At 48.9% G+C, this 17,729-nt stretch overlaps 1 protein-coding gene across 6 annotated transcripts in view; it reads left to right on the top strand.

The window, feature by feature from the left end:
• Slc39a11 (solute carrier family 39 member 11) overlaps positions 1–17,729 on the top strand; it is a 392,746-nt gene that overhangs the window by 109,971 nt on the left and 265,046 nt on the right. For all 6 annotated transcript variants that reach the window (XM_051179808.1, XM_051179791.1, XM_051179780.1 and 3 more), the window contains one exon: positions 7,267–7,425. In XM_051179808.1, the coding sequence (XP_051035765.1) occupies positions 7,267–7,425 (159 nt within the window). The remainder of the gene's footprint in view (positions 1–7,266; positions 7,426–17,729) is intronic.

Here is a 17,729-nt window from a genome sequence, read left to right as displayed (position 1 = left end):
AGTGTGCACGTGTTTAGTTTTAGTCCCTAGCTGGAGGTGCACTTCGGGCGGGAATTACACCGTAAGCTCCTTAATTGCCTGTTTGCCCTTCTCCGCCTGGGGCACTCAGGGGCTATTAGAGTTATAAATCCCTCTTCCCATGCACGTCCTCAGCAGGCCCACCCTATTGTTTGTTAGTTGCCTGTAGTTGTGGTGTGAGTCTACACGTAGCCAGCTCTTTGACATTCTCACTTTATTTCCTTCAGGAATCTTCCCAGCCGATGGCTCTATTTTTAATTCCCAAGGAACCTCCACATTACTTTCTGTGACAGCTATAATAGTGTACACCCCCACCAACAGTGTGTAAGTTTTTGCTACGTCCCTGCCAACACCTGATGTCTTTCATTTTGCTGATGCTAATTTCACCACCCCAGTTATCCCAGGATCCTTTGCCTGATGAGGGGAAGTGGCAACTTACACCTGGTCTTTACTCAGAAGTTTCCAGAATTTCACAAAAGACTGCATCTTGGCAGGGTTTGAGGACAGTACTAGTTGCTTGGGGGCTGGGGCAGTTAGCCTGTGTGACTTCACTCTGCTCTGGGGCCTTCATCTAGTTCAGTCTTGCTTACCATTGTCTGTTAAGTGAAGTGTTCAGACTGAGTAATCTCCTACAGTCCCCTCAACACCAAGGGAGCCTGCCATTCTATCAGTAGATTGCTCGGTGTGGCACCCATGAAGCTTTGCAAAGTCTATGCTGATTTTCCACCCCTGGAAGACTCCCTGATTTTAAACAATTACTCAGCCGGCATTTGTCAGAGTTGAAAAGGCATCTGAGTGTGAGCCTGTGCGCTACTTAACTTGGAAGGTTAAAAAAAATCACTTTAAAATGCAGGCAACAGACTCAGAAGAGCGAGTTGAATCACTTCCTGATCATGCATTCTGGTTTTGCCGCCCACGCTGCTCCCCTTCATTAGCAGGGACGACAGAGGACTCGTTTAGGCAACACATATCAAATAAGTCTCTGTCCAAGACTGCTCTGCTGGGTGGTGGCCGCACAGCAAGCAGAGGCCACATCCTGTCGTGTGCATAGTCCTGAGAGTTTGGATGAGAGATCAAATCCGGTGAAATGGGTAGGGGCCTGGCCAGAGGGGAGCTGTGCCCAGTCATCAGGGGAAGGATGGACATGCTTAGTGAGCGGGGCCTTGGGAAGTGGGAGGATCCAAAGTAACACCTGCCTCCTGCCAGCCCCTGCCTTGGCATGGTGGCTCCATTGCTACATTCTCCCAGTAGCTCTGGTGGGTAGCATCACTGCCAGTTGGCCAAACTGAGCAACAGAGAACTCATATTGTTTCCTGGGGCCGCCTCACTAGTAAGTGCCAGAGCTAGGCCTCTGAGTCCAAATCCTGCAGTTTGTTGTCATGAACATGGACTGCCGGCCAAGGGTCAGGGTTGCCTGGGAAGAAAGGCCAGCTGAGGTAGGTCTCCACAGATGGAGACATAGAGTTGCAACAAGGGGCTGGGGAGTTCAGCACACCTCTGGGGTTGGGCAGTAGTGCAAGATAGGGTCCTCATAGTTGCTTAAGTCAACCCTAACTTTGTAAAGAAGTGGCGGGAGGATTTAGACAACACTGTGGTGTGCGTTCAGTGCTGTTCAGAGCACTCACAGTGGGCAACTGTCCCACACTCCACTCCCGGACAGCGACTGCCAATGTGTTCTGTCTGTGTGGGTTTCTATATTTGTGTACTTCATGTAAATAAAGGCTCTGTGGTTTGGTGCCGTCTCTCCTCTCTCGCTGGAGTCTTCTCACACTCTTGTAAGGATTCTTGGCATGACACTGGCCCCATTCTGACGTCCATGGACATCTCCTCCATCTCAGTTTCTTCTGCCACAGAAGATAAGAAAGTCACAGGTTTGACAGGGCCATCTTGCCCACCACACATGCCATTGAAATAGCTTTTCTTTGGGCCCCACTCATTTTAGACCGGAACCCTGTGCCATGTACAAATTGTTCTTTTGTCCCTTCTCAGTCTGTGTGTAAAACAGGAAGCTGGCAAGGAAATTAAAAAAAAAAAAAAAATGAAGAAATTCCAAAAGGGATCTAGATTTGTCTAGAAGGGGAAGAACAGGGATTTCCTTGGAGAGGTCTGCCCATGTTGATTGGATGCCTATCGTGGCCTTCTGTCTTAATGTTCTGTTGTTATGCAGAGGCACCGTGACCATGGCAACCCTTATAAAGGAAAACATTAATTGGGACTGGCTTACAGTTCAGAGGTTTATTGCATTACATCACCGTGGGAAGCATGGCGTGCAGGCAGACACGGTGCTGGAGAGTAACTGAGAATTCTATATCTGGATCAGCAGGCAGCAGGAAGAGAGACACACTGGGCCTGGGTTGAGCCTCTGAAACCTCAACGCCCGCCCTCATTGACACATTTCCTCCAACAAGGCCAGGCCTACTCCAACAGGATGGCACCTCCAATAATGCTGCTCCCTATGAGTCTATGGGAGCCACGTCTCTCTCTCTCTGCCCTATCCTTAGTGACATATCTGTGGGAACTTGGCAAGTTTCTCATGCATAGTGACATGTATTAGTTGTGGTAGTCCTTTAGAGGTTATAAAGGACAGAATCAATAGAATAAATGTATATTAAAATGGGCTTATTAGACTGTCTCACCTGATACAGTCTAGCCAGTGCAACAGTGGCTAGAGAGGTTGAGAATCCAGAAGTTCTTAAGTCTATGTGGCTGGGTATCTCAGCAGCCCCAGTGTGGTGCTGAAGGCCTGGAGGGCTCCTGGAGAGCTGCTGGTATCCAGTCTACTTTGGAAGCCTGGGGGAGTTGGTTCTAATGTTGCATAGGAATGCTTCAGCAACAGGGTAGATGAATTTACCAGCAGAGAGAAGGCAAGCAGGTAAAAAGTAAAGCTTCCCCTCCCCCACCTCTTTTTAATCAGGGCTGCTATTGGGATGTTCAGCTGGCATTTAGGGTAGGTCTTTCCTCTTCAGATAATGTAAGCAAGGAAATCTCTCCCAGCAGTGCCGAGGACCTTGTCTTTTAGTTGATTCCAGACCCATTCAGATTAACAACCAAGATTAGCCATTATAGGCAGAAAGTAGGGTTGGTACCTAGAGATTCAGAGAGATGGAGACTGCAACAGAAGATGTTGGAGTAGATTTTGAAACAGGAGCAAAGAGTCTGGGGGAAGTAGTTTAGGTGACGCTGGCAGAGTTGCTTTGTCTCCACAGGAGCAAAGAGTCTGGGGGAAGTAGTTTAGGTGACGCTGGCAGAGTTGCTTTGTCTCCACATAGTATATAGAGAGGTCTTGGAAGGTCTGATCAGTGGCTGTCTGCGGGTCTCATGGTTCTGAAATTGTTAAAGAGGGGATCTTACGAGGGGCAGGTTACTGGTTAGGTCAAGTTCACAGAAGAGAATGAGGAGCATCCCCATGTCTGTCCCTGTGCAGGTGGTGAGCTTACACTGGTTGTGGAAGTCTAAAGCCAGTGAAGTCTGGCTGGGGAGTCCTTGGACCCTTTTGTTGCCTGGACTCATGGCATTGGTCCAGTCAGTCTTTGCGCCCATCTGGTTAAGATGTCACACTTTCATCATCCCTGGGAGCTTCAGAGGCAGAGGCATATTTCCATGGGTGACATTAAGACCTCTGCTGGGAGAGTCAGATCCAGGGCCGGTGGTTCTGTGTGAGCAGTGGCTGGTAGAGGGAAATCCACAGCTTCCCGAATTGAATAGCTTGTTCTTTCTTCCTGCTGTCCTAATGCCTGGTTCTGTCACTCTGTGTGTCATTTTGGAGATGGGTGACACAGCATAATTAAGTAAATTTTAGAAATCCATTCAACATTTTATATGTCGTCTGTGACTGTTACGACAGGTGGTGGGTGGACTCTAGCCATGAAGATGTCGCAGCGTGTATAAGATTAAAAAGCCACAGGCGATTAGTTAATTTGGTCCACTCTGGAGAACAGTTTGTCACATTGAGCTTGTTGACCTCTGAGACCAGCCTTGTTTATTCTCTTATAGTCATTGAATCGATTGTGGTCCTGCTCGGTTTGTGCCCTGCAACCACCACTTACTGCCTGGGTGGAAAGGAACAAATTGCCTTAGTATTTAGGATTCGGTTTCTTTTCATTTTTAATGTGTATGTGTTTGGGTGTAGGAGTGTCCTAGTTTGCTTTTCTGTTGGTATCATAAAATAACTGACCAAAAGCAACTTGGAGAGGAAAAGGGTTTATTTTAATTTTACAACTTTATTTTATCTTAGCTGACATCCCTTCACAAAGGGAAATCAGGGCAGGAACTCAAGGCAGGAACCTGGAGGTGGGAAGTCAAACAGACAATGAGGGAATGTTGCTTCCTGGCTTGTTCCAGTTACCGTTCTTAGACAGCCCAGAACTACCTGCCCAGGAGTGGCACTGCCCACAACGGACTGGGCCCTCCCATGTCAATCGAGAAAATATCACACAGACGTGTGCCTACAGGCTGTTCTCATGGTGGCTATTCCCCAGTTGAGGGTCCCTCCCAGGTGTATCAAATTGACAACCAAGATTAGCCATCAAAATGGGTATGCATCTACATTGTGGAGGCCAGGGATCAACTCTGGTGTTGTGACTCAGGGGCCATCCACTTTGTTTATTGAGATGGGGCCTCTCATGGAACCTAGAGCTGGCCAGTTTGTCTAGGTTGGCTGCTCAGCAACCCCTAGGGATCCATCTGTCTCTACCATCCCAGAGCTGGGATTGCAAGCACGGGCGGCCACATTGACCTTTTAAACAGATTCTGGAAGGTCGCACTTGGGTCCTCATGCTGATATAGGAAACAGTTTTCTGACCGAGCCCACAACCTTAGCTTGAGATTCAATTTCTTGTTTCACAAGTAACAACAGAACACATCTGCCTCCTGGAGTTGTGATGTCAAGACAAGATATCAAATGGTGGCTAGAAATGGCTGTTGATCAATAGATATTAGCTTCCCTCTTCATTTTTCTGACATTGACATACTGGCACCTTCAGACATTTCAAATGCTGCCACATGTCACAAGGGGCAGGCCCACCATTTATGATGTGCCAGAGAGCAGGAAGGGTGAAGAGGCAAACGTGGAGGGGAGACACAAGTCACTTCGACACAAGGAAGATCTCTGTTGTAATCAGCCATGTGCTGATGCAGCTCAGCCTACGCAGCCGTGAGCATTTGCGTCAGGAGCTTTAAAGTAGAGCAGCATTTCTCAGCAGCCTTAGGACTCACATCTGGGGCCAGATGCCTCGTGGTTGTCAGGGCCTATGGTGTGTATTGCAGGGTGTTTCCCAATAGATATAGCCCCCTGTCCCACCCTCAGTGTTTCAACTCAAGGTGACTCTTGTTCAGCACTGTCGCCTGTCCCGTGGAGTGCAAACATCACTCTTTCATAATAACTCCTGTGTCAGAGGCTAGATAGCAGCAAACTAGACTCCATCCTTTCAGATCAATTCTATCCTGTCCCCAACTGGGTTTATTTCTGTACGTTCTTATTAGCATACATTAATTATCAGTTAGGGTTTACTATTGATGTGAAGAGACACCGTGACCATGGCAACTCTTTTTTTTTTTTACCCTGAGACAGGGTTTCCCTTTGTAGCTTTGGACCCCATCTTGGAACTAGCTCTTGTAGACCATGCTGGTCTGGAACTCACAGGCTCACAGAGATTCACCTATCTCTGCCTCCCAAGTGCTGGGACCAAAGGCGTGTGCCACCACTGCCAGGCGACCATGGCAACTCTTATAAAGGAAGCATTTACTAGGAGGGAGGGCCTAGACCCCCCTACTCCAAATGACTTGACAGATTTTGATGATCCCTGTTGGAAGGCCTCACCTTCCCTGTGGAGTGGGATGGGGGTGGGATGGGAGGGGGGGTTGGGGGTTATTATGGGAAGATGGGAGGGAGAGAGAACTGGGATCGATATGTAAAACAAGAAAAAGAATAATAGTAATAAAAAGAACATTTACTTGGGATGGCTCACTTACAGTTTCAGAGGTCATCATGGCAGGGACCATGGTGGCACGCAGGCGGGCACAGTGCTGGAGAAATAGAAATAGCTAAGTGTCCTACATTTTGCAGGCAACAGGAAGTCAAGGGCGGTATCCTGAGTCTATGAAACCTCAAAGCCCGCCCCCACAGTGACACACTTCCTCTAGCAAGGCCACACCCACTCCAACAAAGCCACACCTCCTAATAGTGCTGCTCCCTATGAGATTATGGGGTTATGGGATTATGGGGTCCAATTACACTCAAACCACAACAACATTATTATACATGGATCTCATGATGACATTCTCATACATTATGTATTTTTGTCATACCCATCCCCCTTACCCTCTACCCTTCCCATCCCTGATGATCCCTTTCCTCTTCTCAGCTAGTCCCCTCTCTGTTCTCATGCCTTTACTGCTATTGACACAATGGGTGCATGCTTACAAAAGCAGGGCCCATTTGCCAGTGGCTTTACCTTTGCCAAGTTAGGTTCATAAAGCATGAATTCCGGGAGGAACTTTTGTTAGTCTTAGGGGGAGTCTTTTGGTTGAGATAGCACCTACCATCTGAGATTAAAGTCCTAGCAAGTATGAAATTGTATGGCTTATTTTATGGTACAGAGAATAATGAGGCCCCCTCAGAAGGCCTTATGCATTGACATTCCTTACCCCCAAGGCCTTATGGGTTTCTTCTCCCATCCCCCCCAGGCTTTAAAGTTGGATTCCCTGTTTCCCTGGTTTTTCCTCCTTGGGAGGCCTTATGGGTTGGTTAGTAGGAGTCCCTCTTTTAGGGTCCCCACATTATAGGGTCCCCCACCCTAAAAAGCCTTATGGGCTGATGTTCTGGATGGTTTTGTGTATTTACTCAACACAAGGTTCATTAGAGAGGGACAGGCCTTGGTTGAGGAAATGTCCCTATGAGATCCAGCTATAAAGGCATTTTCTCAGTTAGTGATCAACGGGGGAGGGTCCAGCCTATGTGTGCGGTGCCATCCCTGGGCTGCTCGTCCTGGGTTCTATAAGAAAGCAGGCTGAGCAAGCCATGAGGAGCAAGCCAGTAAGCAGCACCCCTCTGTGGCCTCTGCATCAGCTCCTGCCTCCAGGTCCTGCCCTGTGTGAGTTCCTGTCCTGACTTCCTTCAGGGATGGACAGCAATGTGGAAGTGTGAGCCCCATAAACCCTTTCCTCCGCAACTTATGGTTCAGTCACAGCAGCAGAAACTCTCATTAAGACAGTTGGTTAACGACTTTTTGCCCCCTGTGGTTTCTGCAGGTCATGCTAGCAGCTTCCTATTGGTCTCTGCTAGCACCAGCGGTTGAGATGGCCACGTCCTCAGGGGGCTTCGGTGCCTTTGCCTTCTTCCCGGTGGCTGTTGGCTTCACCCTGGGAGCAGCTTTTGTCTACCTGGCTGATCTCCTGATGCCTCACTTGGTGAGTATCATTTTCCTTTGGGCTGTCGCATCTGGTTCTGTTTTGCCCCGATGGAGCCATTCATACCTCCAGGTCGTTGGTGGATTCTCAACAGACCAGACATTAGAGGAAGTGAGTGGCGATTCCTTCCATAAAGAAAGCGCTTGCTTGTTAGCATGACTAACAGATCAGATTTTGAATGTCAGATGTGTAAGTTGTAGCTGACTTGGTGTGTAACATGTGTGTATACGTGAGCAACTGGAACCTTGTGCGGGAGGGGGCTTCTGATCCTGATTTGGGTCTCAAGAACTGATCGAGCCATCAGGGAGATGACAACACACTTAAAGATGCAAAAGACCTCTGCTAGTTCATCACATCTGCACAGGTTAACAGGAAGTGGCAGGAGGAGGGGAAGTCTGGGAGGTTGGGGTTCACCTCTGATGTCTATGGGCAACCTGTCTCTCAGCTCCTGGTTTCCTCCCTACCATGTAGGATAACAACAGCAACAATATCACCACCACCGGGGAGAACTAGAGCTATCTATCGAGCGTCTGTATGGAAATCAGTCAGGTGACTTGGGCTTGGTTTGAGCATCACTGTCTGGCATGGACTACTTGGCCAAGCAGAGAGCCAAGGCCAGGCTGTGAGATGGCAGCTGGAAGAAGCCTTGGCTGAACTTGGTTACCACAGTGCATGTTATTGGCAGAGGGGAGAAGGGCCGATGCCAGTTTCAGGGTGGGATGTGTGTGACTTACCACATTCATACGCAGTAGGTCTTAGAGGTGGGCAGGAGGACCTCCAAGTTGGTGCCTGGATTCCCTGATCACCCAGAAAGGGGAAAAGTATAGGAAGAGGATGAGATTGTTTCTTCTGTTAGATCATGGAGTGGCTGGAGCCAGGGGATGTGTGCTCCGGGACACTGGTGAAGTCTGTCCTGTATGCACACTCCTTTCCACCCGCCCTGCTTTTCCCTGTTCCCATCCCCCCTTCCATTCATCCTCCCTCCCCCTTCGCGCTCTCCCTCTCTTCCCCTCTCTCTCCTTTGCCTCCCTCTTTTTTTTTTTTTTTTTTTTTTTTTTTTTTTTTTTGTTTTTTCTCTTCTCCTCGTAGCCCAGGCTAACCTTTACGGTCTTCCCATTTCACCTCCCAGATGCTGGGATATCAGGCCTGAGCAGCCATACCTTGCCCTTCCTTCCTCCTGTCTCACTTTAAATTACCAACTAGGAAAAGGAAAGACTGGCCTCTCTGGACCTAGACTGCTGGGCCCTGGGCTTATTGCAAGGCTTATCGCTCGCGAGGCAGACACACTCAAGCACAGTCCCCCGACCAGTTGGATGTGATGGCTGCGTGGACGGCTGTGATAATATCCTAAGGAAACACCATCTGTCAGCTGTTTTCTTTTCACTGGAAGCTTGAATGACAGTGCCTGTTTCTGCCCCTCCTGGACATTTGGCTTCCTTGCTGTCAGATGTAACTGCTGGTAGCTTTTCGAGGCCGTCATGGGGAGCTGCATATTCTGCTCGTAAACCCATCTAGCTGTGTGTAAACCTCTTACTGGGAGATTCCCTCTCATCCCGTAGGCAGTGGATTGAAGTGACTCATGGGTCCAAACAGCCTGCACTTGTCCCCCATTCTGCTTGCTTACCAGGGCCAGCCAGGCTCCCAAGCCAGGCTCCCACTAAGGGTCCTTCCTGTCATGATTGGTCTTCATCCCTGGGACCTAGGGAGACATGGGAATGATAGACATCAGGCTTAGTACCAGGTGTATTTGACCAGCTGCCTGGGCAGAGGGGATTTCTCTGGGTAAGGTAAACAGTCACTGGCCAGCTTGTACTGAGCTGCACGCTTTTTTGTTGTTGTTGTCGTCATCCTTTGGTTCATATTTGTTTTATTACATGCTTTACATAAGGAGATGCTCCCAGGGCCGAGATCTGGGTAGATAATCTAGAAAAGTCAGAAACGGTCTTGCAGTAGAGGCTAAATGTCGTGGGGTGGGGTTAGGGAAGGGTTGAGAGAGACACACCCAACCACCAGGGCCCAGACCTCGCTCTTTGGCAGAAGACTCAGTAAACATCTGTTCTGGGACATTGGAGAAGAAATTAATTGCCACTGTTAATGTGAGAAGGGGGCCACGTCTCGGAAGGTCTCATAAATAGGCAGGCTTTGTTTCTAATTGCCTCAGCTCCTGAATACAAATGACCACAGCATCGTGCTCAGAGGCAGCCTGCTGGCCTGCTCTGTGAGGCTGGCTAAAGGTTTCCCTCTGATGTCACTGTTAATTTGCTCCCCAGACCTGAAAAGGGCTGCAGCCTGGCCCTTCTGCAGGTGCCATGTGGAGTGTGAATTAATGGCTTTTGATATGGAGTCCTTGTGGTTATCCGGGATCGATTTTGCACAGGCAGGGAATGGACTTTCCCATGGCAGCAAGACTTGATTCCCTGAAAATTTACTGCTCCTGGAACTTGTGAGCCAGCCACTTCTGAGGCTGGGTGGAGATGTTGGGGGGTACATTCAGCTTGAAGCTGCTTCAGTTTCTAACGTTCTGAACCTTACTATGGAGTCAGAGTGGGCAGTAGAAGGCCCGGGAGGAGCAGGGGAAAGGGGAGCCAGAAAGCCCTTCTTGCTGGCGGGTTTACTCCTACTTTCCCTGTATGCGCGTGTATGCCTAGGAATGGGTTCTTGCTTTCAGTTTTCTGAAGAAAACAAATGGTAACACTGTCTGTGTTGGTGCTGCCGGCTCTTTTCAGCTTGCTTCTGTCTTGGCACACTTACCCCGGGGGAGAAGCATGCTCTCTCCCTCCCTTCCTCCCTCCCTCCCTCCCTCCCTCCCTCCCTCCTCTCTTTTGGTGTCTGACATCTTAGGGAGACTGCATAAGAGGCTGTAGTAGGAAGAAGGAGCAGTTGCTCGTGGCTCTCAGTGGCTCTCTGGTTTCCTCCTGTCTGAGAAAACGTGGCCTAAGTCCCTCCTGAGCGGGCTCTGGGTGCGAATGGGTGGGTGGGGGAGTCAGTTTCCTCCAGTCACACATGTCTATTGCCTCTCATTGTGATGGCCAAGAAGATGGTGTTAGTAAAAACCCAAGCGAGTGGCCGGCTCCACACACTCATGCTGGCATCTGTTTTTGGTGGACAGGAGCTGCTTCCAGGAATCACACATGACTGACATCCAACGTGACGTGTTGCAAACTTTGACATCCAGAGAGGTGTTTGCATGTACCTCTCTCCTTTGTAGATTCTCTGCACCGCTAACGGTCTTCATCCTAGACTGCAAAGGCTGAGAGAGAAAAGGTAGCCATTGTGTGGCTACCCACAAGTGTGTGGGATTAAAGCTGGTACCTTGGGGGGGGGAGCCTAATTGGAGCCATAGGGAAGTGAGATGTGGTCTTCTCCCCCAGACATCCCATCTCGTCTCTTCTCACTCTTCCTTACGTTTCCTTCAGGTTTGAGATGTGGAGTCCCACCTCTCTCTTTGAGGTGCACTTTGGGCTGGCATGTCACTGACACTTAGCTAGGCTGGTTGGAGCCTCTGCAGCAGTGGCTGGTCCTTCCTGATAGGGATGTGGTTGTGGCACCAGAAATGTCTGCCATGTAGGGGTGAACTTTCACAGTCCCAGGCCAGGGCAGGATACATCTTTGCAAGTGGCCCTCTTGGTTACCTGTCTGGATATCTGTATTAGTTTGTTTGTGCTGCTGTAACAAACTTCCTTCCTTGGAGGCTGGAAGTCCAAATGCCCAGTGTCCCCAGGGCTGGTCGGTTCAGAGGTCTTTTTCCTTTGCTGTTGGACTGCCGTGTTCTCTCCGAGTCCTCATGTGGTCCTCCTCTGTGTAGATGACCCTTCCCGATGTCTTCAGGTGTCCAGATTTCCCCTAATAAGGGCATCACTTAGGTTGGTTCAAGGCTCCTCAGGTACTGCAGTCATTCAGCCGTCTCTTTTAAAACCCTGTCTCCAGACAGTCATATTGTGAGGTGTTGGGATTAGGAGGGGCTTGATTCATCCCAAGACAGCATCTCTGGTTTCTGTGCATTTATTTAATCAGATAATTGAGTGTCTTATTTGTGTGTGTGTGTGTGTGTGTGTGTGTGCACACGCACGTGCACATGTGTGAGAGTGTGGATGTCAGAGGTCAACTTTGGGCGTTGTTTCTTAGTCACTGTCTACTTTATTTTTTGAGTCAATGTCTCTTAACTGGGACCTGGGGCTCACTGATCCAGCCAGGCTGTCTTGCCAGTATACTCCAGGGATCCAGGCACAGCAAGCACTGTACTGATGCATCCACCTCCCCAACACCTTTGCAGCTTCTCTTAACTCTTGTAGGGTTACTCTAGAGAGATGACTGGCATAGAGGAAGTTCATCCTGTGGATGACATCATAGGCTGCCAGGCAGGCACAGTGCGTTCTTGACCGGAGCCCACTCTGGGCATCATTTCCCTAGGCACTTGCTGGTGGCTTTGTGGGGGTTCCCCAAGGGACATGCCATGCTCAGGAATCTGTGACTCTCATTAACACTGCACTTCTAAGTAGAGAATCAGCATGTGTGTCACAGCGGAGGTCCTGAAAGGGGGGCATGAGCTGGGAGAGCTTCCTGTTCACAGAACTTCACTGACAAAGGGACTCTTGGCCCCCTGAAACCCCCGGCCTTTTCCTAGGTGAGGCTTTAGGGAGTTGGCATGCCTGGTATTTTTCCTCAGGTAGAAATGGCATAGCCATGGTGGAGGCAACTTCTCCAGCTCTTGGAGATAGCCACAGTCTCCTGTGGCTCATAGAAGTGTAGTCACAGCCTGGGGTTCTGTTGGCTTGAGGCAACTTCCTAATAGAGTGTCCTCACTGACTCAAAGAGAAAAGAGTGGCTTGGGCCGGAAGGCATGAGAATCTGGGTTCACTCCTCAGTACCACAAAACAGTAACAGCACGCAAACCAAAAGCCAAACAACATAACCATTCCGTGGCCATGTGTGAGTGCCTGTGTGGATGGTTGGAACACTTGCCGTGAACTCTCTTCCTCATGCTTCTGGGATGGGCGGCGTAGATGCTCTGTGTATCTTTAGGCTTATGCTTTAGGTGGCTCTGTTGTCCTGGCTCATTGAGATGTCCCAAAAACTGGCTGAAGCTGTGTGGGCAGAGGACTAGGCGATTTCAGGACTGCCTGCTCTTTAGCTTTCCATCAGGGTTCAAAAACACACTGGACAGTGAAATTTGTTCCCAAAGGAGCCAGAGTAGGACTGGTGTGAACACACACACACACACACACACACACACACACACACACACACACACACACACACACACACACGAGCTTGCTGAGGGAGACTCCTCAAACACCGAGTAGTTCTTGTCTTCATAGACAGTATTGGTAGAGAGTCTTAAATGTGAACATATTTACCTGGAATCTTCTAGAACCTGTGTTCATTCTCCCATCTTTTCATCTGTTAGCCCACAATTCATGACTGTCTCTAATGTCACTCTTGAGTCAGGCAGCATTTCGGGCACCGCCATCGAGTTATCTAGAGCCTGTGCATAGTTGGGGTAGCAAAGATGGCGTGTGTAGTGTGTGCTAATGGCATACCTCCTCACTCTTCATGGCAGCTGGGACAGGGCCTCTAGTCAGATGGCAGGTGCTTCACGGGACCTCCCTCCATGTGTCTTGCTGCTCCTCAGATCTCAGATCAATTGGGCCAAGGAGTCAGGGTCTCCGGGAGTTGGAGGGGAAAGAGCTGATGTCAGGAAAGAAACAGTGGAGTTTTGGGATGGAGATGAGGTGTGGGCAGTTTGCAGGGAAGGAGAGAGCCAGTTAAAGCCACTGGGATGCCATTCTCTGCCTCCAGTAGCCTTGGGAATACTTTAGGGTTGGGTGGAAGAGATGGGATTTTTTTTTCTTTTTCTTTTTTAAAACCCTGTGTCTCAGAGACACACTGAGAATCTGATCACAGCCAAGTGTCCTCTGGAAATTCCCTTTTCCAAATACACAGTTGAGCAATTAGAGGGCAGGCTCTACTTTGATGTGCATGAGGGTGGGGTGTTGGAGATTTAATATGCAAGCCATAAAATCATTAAACTTAATAACATAATGGCAGTGGTTGACAAGGTTTGTACAGGCCAGTGGGTTCTTGTTTCTTCCTGTTGAAGGGCTGAGGGCTGAGCATGTGTGTCTCTTGCTATGCATGTGACCCTTACTTTGTGTGGTAAGGGAAGGACCTGAGGCAGAGTTAAGCTGGTTGCCCTCTGGTGGCTCCCACCCCCATCTCTTCAGTAACTTCTTTCTTTGCTTGTAGCCATCCTCACATACTTTCTCCTTTGTGATTGGACAGTGCTCACTGGACCAGTATCCCCTAGACCAGGCCAACTTTAGCCACAAAGCCAGACTGGCTGCTCACTCTGTAAGCTGGGAATGGCCTTCGTACATATCCAAACCATTGCCAATGGCAGGGCTGAAGCTGAGGCCTCTTCCAGGCTGGCTTGTTGGAGAGGATTCTAGGTTTCTCTGAACATAAACATAAAATGTAAAACACAAGAAAAAGGAGCAGATAGAATGTCCCTGGGGAAGCTGTGGAGGCAAGCCTGGCATCCTGAGGCTCAGACAAGCATCCTTTATAGCTGAAGATTCCTCCACAGAACAAGGTCTCACCAGGGTGGTCATCTTCTCCACTCCCTTGGCCACACATTTTAATCAGCAGTTAGGTCTATGCTGATCTTCAGAAGAGTGGTGATCAGGCATGCGTTCCCATGAGTGGCCATGGACAGTGGTACATGTGGGTGCATTCACACACACACACTCACAGTTGCACATGAGAGTTCACAGCTCGTGAGCTCATGCGCATGTGAGCGCACGCGCACACACGTATGCACATATGCTTTCAATGCACGCTCAGGAACATGAGTGTGCATACACATGTCTTCAGGGCGACACCCGTCCTGTCGCATGGAGTAAGGACCTACCTAGTGAGGCATGGGACAGCAGTGGTCACACAATGCAGAAGTGTGTCTAGGGACAGGCTGACAGAAGCAGCCTGTGGCAGAAACTGCTCTTCAGCCCTGGGGTCCACAAGTCCCAAGGAACAGCCTGGCTGTCCCAAGCCCCTGGAGTCAAGGTGGGTTTTCACTGTTACCTGGGAAAGTGCCAGCTTCACAACACTGTCCCGAGGAAGGAAAGGCAAGGCACATGACACCTAAGTGTGTCCCAGCTGTCCTTCAGCTTGCACTGCTGAAACAAAACACCATTCCGGGGTGTTTGAATGACACACCGTTACCAAGGCCCTAGCTGACCCGATTTCAGGTAAGGGCCTTATCTTCCCAGTGTGCAGATGGTCGCCTTCCCGTTGGACCCGCACAAGAGGTGAGGCAGGGGGATGGTGAGCCTCCCAAAGGTCTTCTCTCATTGATACACCGATCTTACCATGAGAGGCCCATCACATGACTTCACCACCCCCCTCTAGGGGCCACTCAGTGACACTGCACACTTCAACAGAGCAGTCTTTTTTGGAGGGTAGATATGGCATGGAAATTTTGCTTGTATACACCTGCTATAAAGAGTTTGAGGACTTCCCTTCTTCCTTCTGTAGGACAGAAGAGCAGAACTCTGAATGGACAGCTCTCTGGCCAACGGACAGGTCTCTCTGGCTAGCAGGAGAACTGTGACCTTTCTGTGGGATATAGTTGATGATTCCATGGCATATCATTTCCCATTCTAGACGTTTAGCATTGTGATTTTACATTTAATGAGCAACAGAATCAGCTATTACCTTTTTATATTGGTATGTGTACATACATGTTGGTGTGTGTGTGTGTGTGTGTGTGTGTGTGTGTGTGTATGAGTGTGTAGAGGCTAGAAGTGAACCTTGGGTATTTTCCACAAGCATTTTCCACTTCTCATTGAACGTGAAGTTAGTTCATCAGTTTGGCTATGCTGTCTGGCCAGTGAACCTACCCAGTGGTCTTCCGGTCTCTGGCTCCCCAGTGCTGTAATTACCTCATCTGGCTCCTTTCTGTGGTGGCTGCCCATGAAACTCAGGTCACCATGGTTGAGCCGTAAGCACCTTACTGTGCCTTCTCCAAAGCCCTGAGCTTGCTTTTTTTAGCTCATCTGACCTCAGTCTTCTAATGGGACACTGTAGTGAGACACTCACTTTGTCCTCACCCCAGACCACACTCACTGGGGGTGGAGACAGGGACCGATGTTGCCTGGGGGAACTAAGTCTGAGGAAGGGGCTCTGGGAGCTCTTGCTTGCAGCACGGGGACAGGAGAGCATCCATCTGGAGGCAACCTTGGGACCAGGAACCTGGTGGTGTTCATCAGTCTATGTTGTAAGTTATTTCTCCCTGAATAAGCATCTATTTGGCCTATCTGTTTCTCCTGATCCTTATTAAACCTCCATAGGACACTTAGTTAGTTTATATTTCACATGATGACTGAAATGCTCAGATTCTTGTCCACCATCTCACTGGTCTCTTCTGTTCAACCCCTTTGGAATTTTGCTGTTGCTATTGCCTTTCTGGGGCTCTATCCTGCCATCTTCCGGCTTAATCAAGTAATATTACATTCCGTTTTCTCTACTGGGTTTAAGACTATATAACCCAGGGTTGTGGACATGGCTTGGTGAGAAAGAGCTCTTGCCACACAAGCATGAGGACCTGATTTTGAATCCCCAGCACCTAGTTGACCCACGTATCTCATCTTAGTGCTGTGGGTGATGGAGACAGGAAGATCCTTGGGTTTGTTGGCTCCAGGTACAGTGAGGAACTCTGTCCTAGGGAATGAGGCGGAGGGTGGTAGAGTTCAACACCTAATGCCATCCTCTATCCTCATCTGCCATGTGTGTTCACCATACACACCACACTCACACACACACACACACACACACACACACACACGCACGCACACACATATGCATCATACACACACACACACACACATATATACCTCTGTGTTATATTTTCTGTGGTTGCTGTTAATCACTATAGCTTACCTTGAGTTAACACTGTGTGCTATTTCCTATGTGATATTAGAGCCACCATATGACAGACACCTCCCCCCCCCCCGAGTCCACTTAGTTGTTTTTGTCACACATTTTATGTCTTCAGGTATCCTAAAACAGTCAATACACTGCCAGTATTGTGGCTTCGAATGGCCCATCACCTTGAGAGGGAAATGTGAAATCTCACATTTTGCCTTTTGCAAGGATCACAGCCTGGTGCAGTCCGTCCACTGATTCCGAGAAACAGTTTATTTTGAACTTCCATCTATTACTCCATTGAGCCTGGAACAGAAAGTCATGGTGAACTTAGTTTGAATCATTGTGCCAGACTCTTTGCAAGAGATCTTGGCCTCACCATGGGTTTTCTTTTTCCCCCCACCCTTTGACCCCTTTTACCTTTCAACAGAGCCGGTTTCATTGTAAGGTCATGTGTGTGTGTGTGTGTGTGTGTGTGTGTGTGTGTGTGTGTGTGTTGGGGGTGGTAATGGTGTGTGGATTTGTGTGTGTGTAGCTCTTAAGGTTAAATTTGGGTGCCTTCCTTCATCACTGTCTACCTTAGGTTTTGAGGCAGGGTCCTGTCAGTGAACCAGTTTAGCTAGACGAGCAAGTCCCAAGGATCTTCTTGCCTATACCTCTCTATTCCTGGAATTACAAGTATATGTTGCTGAAGCTGGCTTTTATGTGTGGGTTGTTAGAGATCCAAGCCAGGTCATTCGTTTGTGACAAGCCTTTTACTCACTGACCCATCTTCCCAGTCCTAAGGTCATTTGGAAGAAGAAGCCACATATATTTCTGAACAAAAGCTTCTGTCCTTCCTTCCTTCCTTCCATCCATCCTTTCTTCCTTCCTCCCTTTCTTCCTTTTTCAGTTTGGTGTCTGTTTCTGGAATAATGGCAGCATTCTAGCTGCACACTTTTAAAGACTTTAATTAGCTGGCACTCAGATGAGGAGCTAGCATCTCTTGATCCTGATGTTTAATGGGGTGTTGCCTCGGATGGCAGGACTCAGAGTAATTCGGTGGTAGCTTTGTCACTGGCTGATTCACAGAATCACCCAAAGGTGTCACTCCCGAGAAGGCGACTAGATTTAGCTTTGGTTCAAGGGTTCTAAAGCACTGTTCAGCTTGGTTTTAAGGAAAACTGCTTGCATTGAGAAAAATCACCTTTTGGCAACAATGGAATTAAATGCTGTTTGGGAGATCCTGTATTCCGAAGCTTGGATGTTAGAAACAGAAATGACATGCTTTTAAACCTGAAGCTCTCCCACCCTGCCGGTCTCACTCCAGGGAGCTGGAGTGGAGGGAGCCAGGGCTCTGCATTTTTACTAAGGGTCCCAGAAGATTCTGATGCAGGAAATCC

Source organism: Phodopus roborovskii, unplaced genomic scaffold (genome assembly GCF_943737965.1).
Source record: "Phodopus roborovskii unplaced genomic scaffold, PHOROB, whole genome shotgun sequence".
NCBI classification, from domain to species: Eukaryota; Metazoa; Chordata; class Mammalia; order Rodentia; family Cricetidae; genus Phodopus; species Phodopus roborovskii.
Note: the sequence above shows the minus strand (reverse complement) of the source record. Positions and strands in the feature narration are given on the sequence as shown.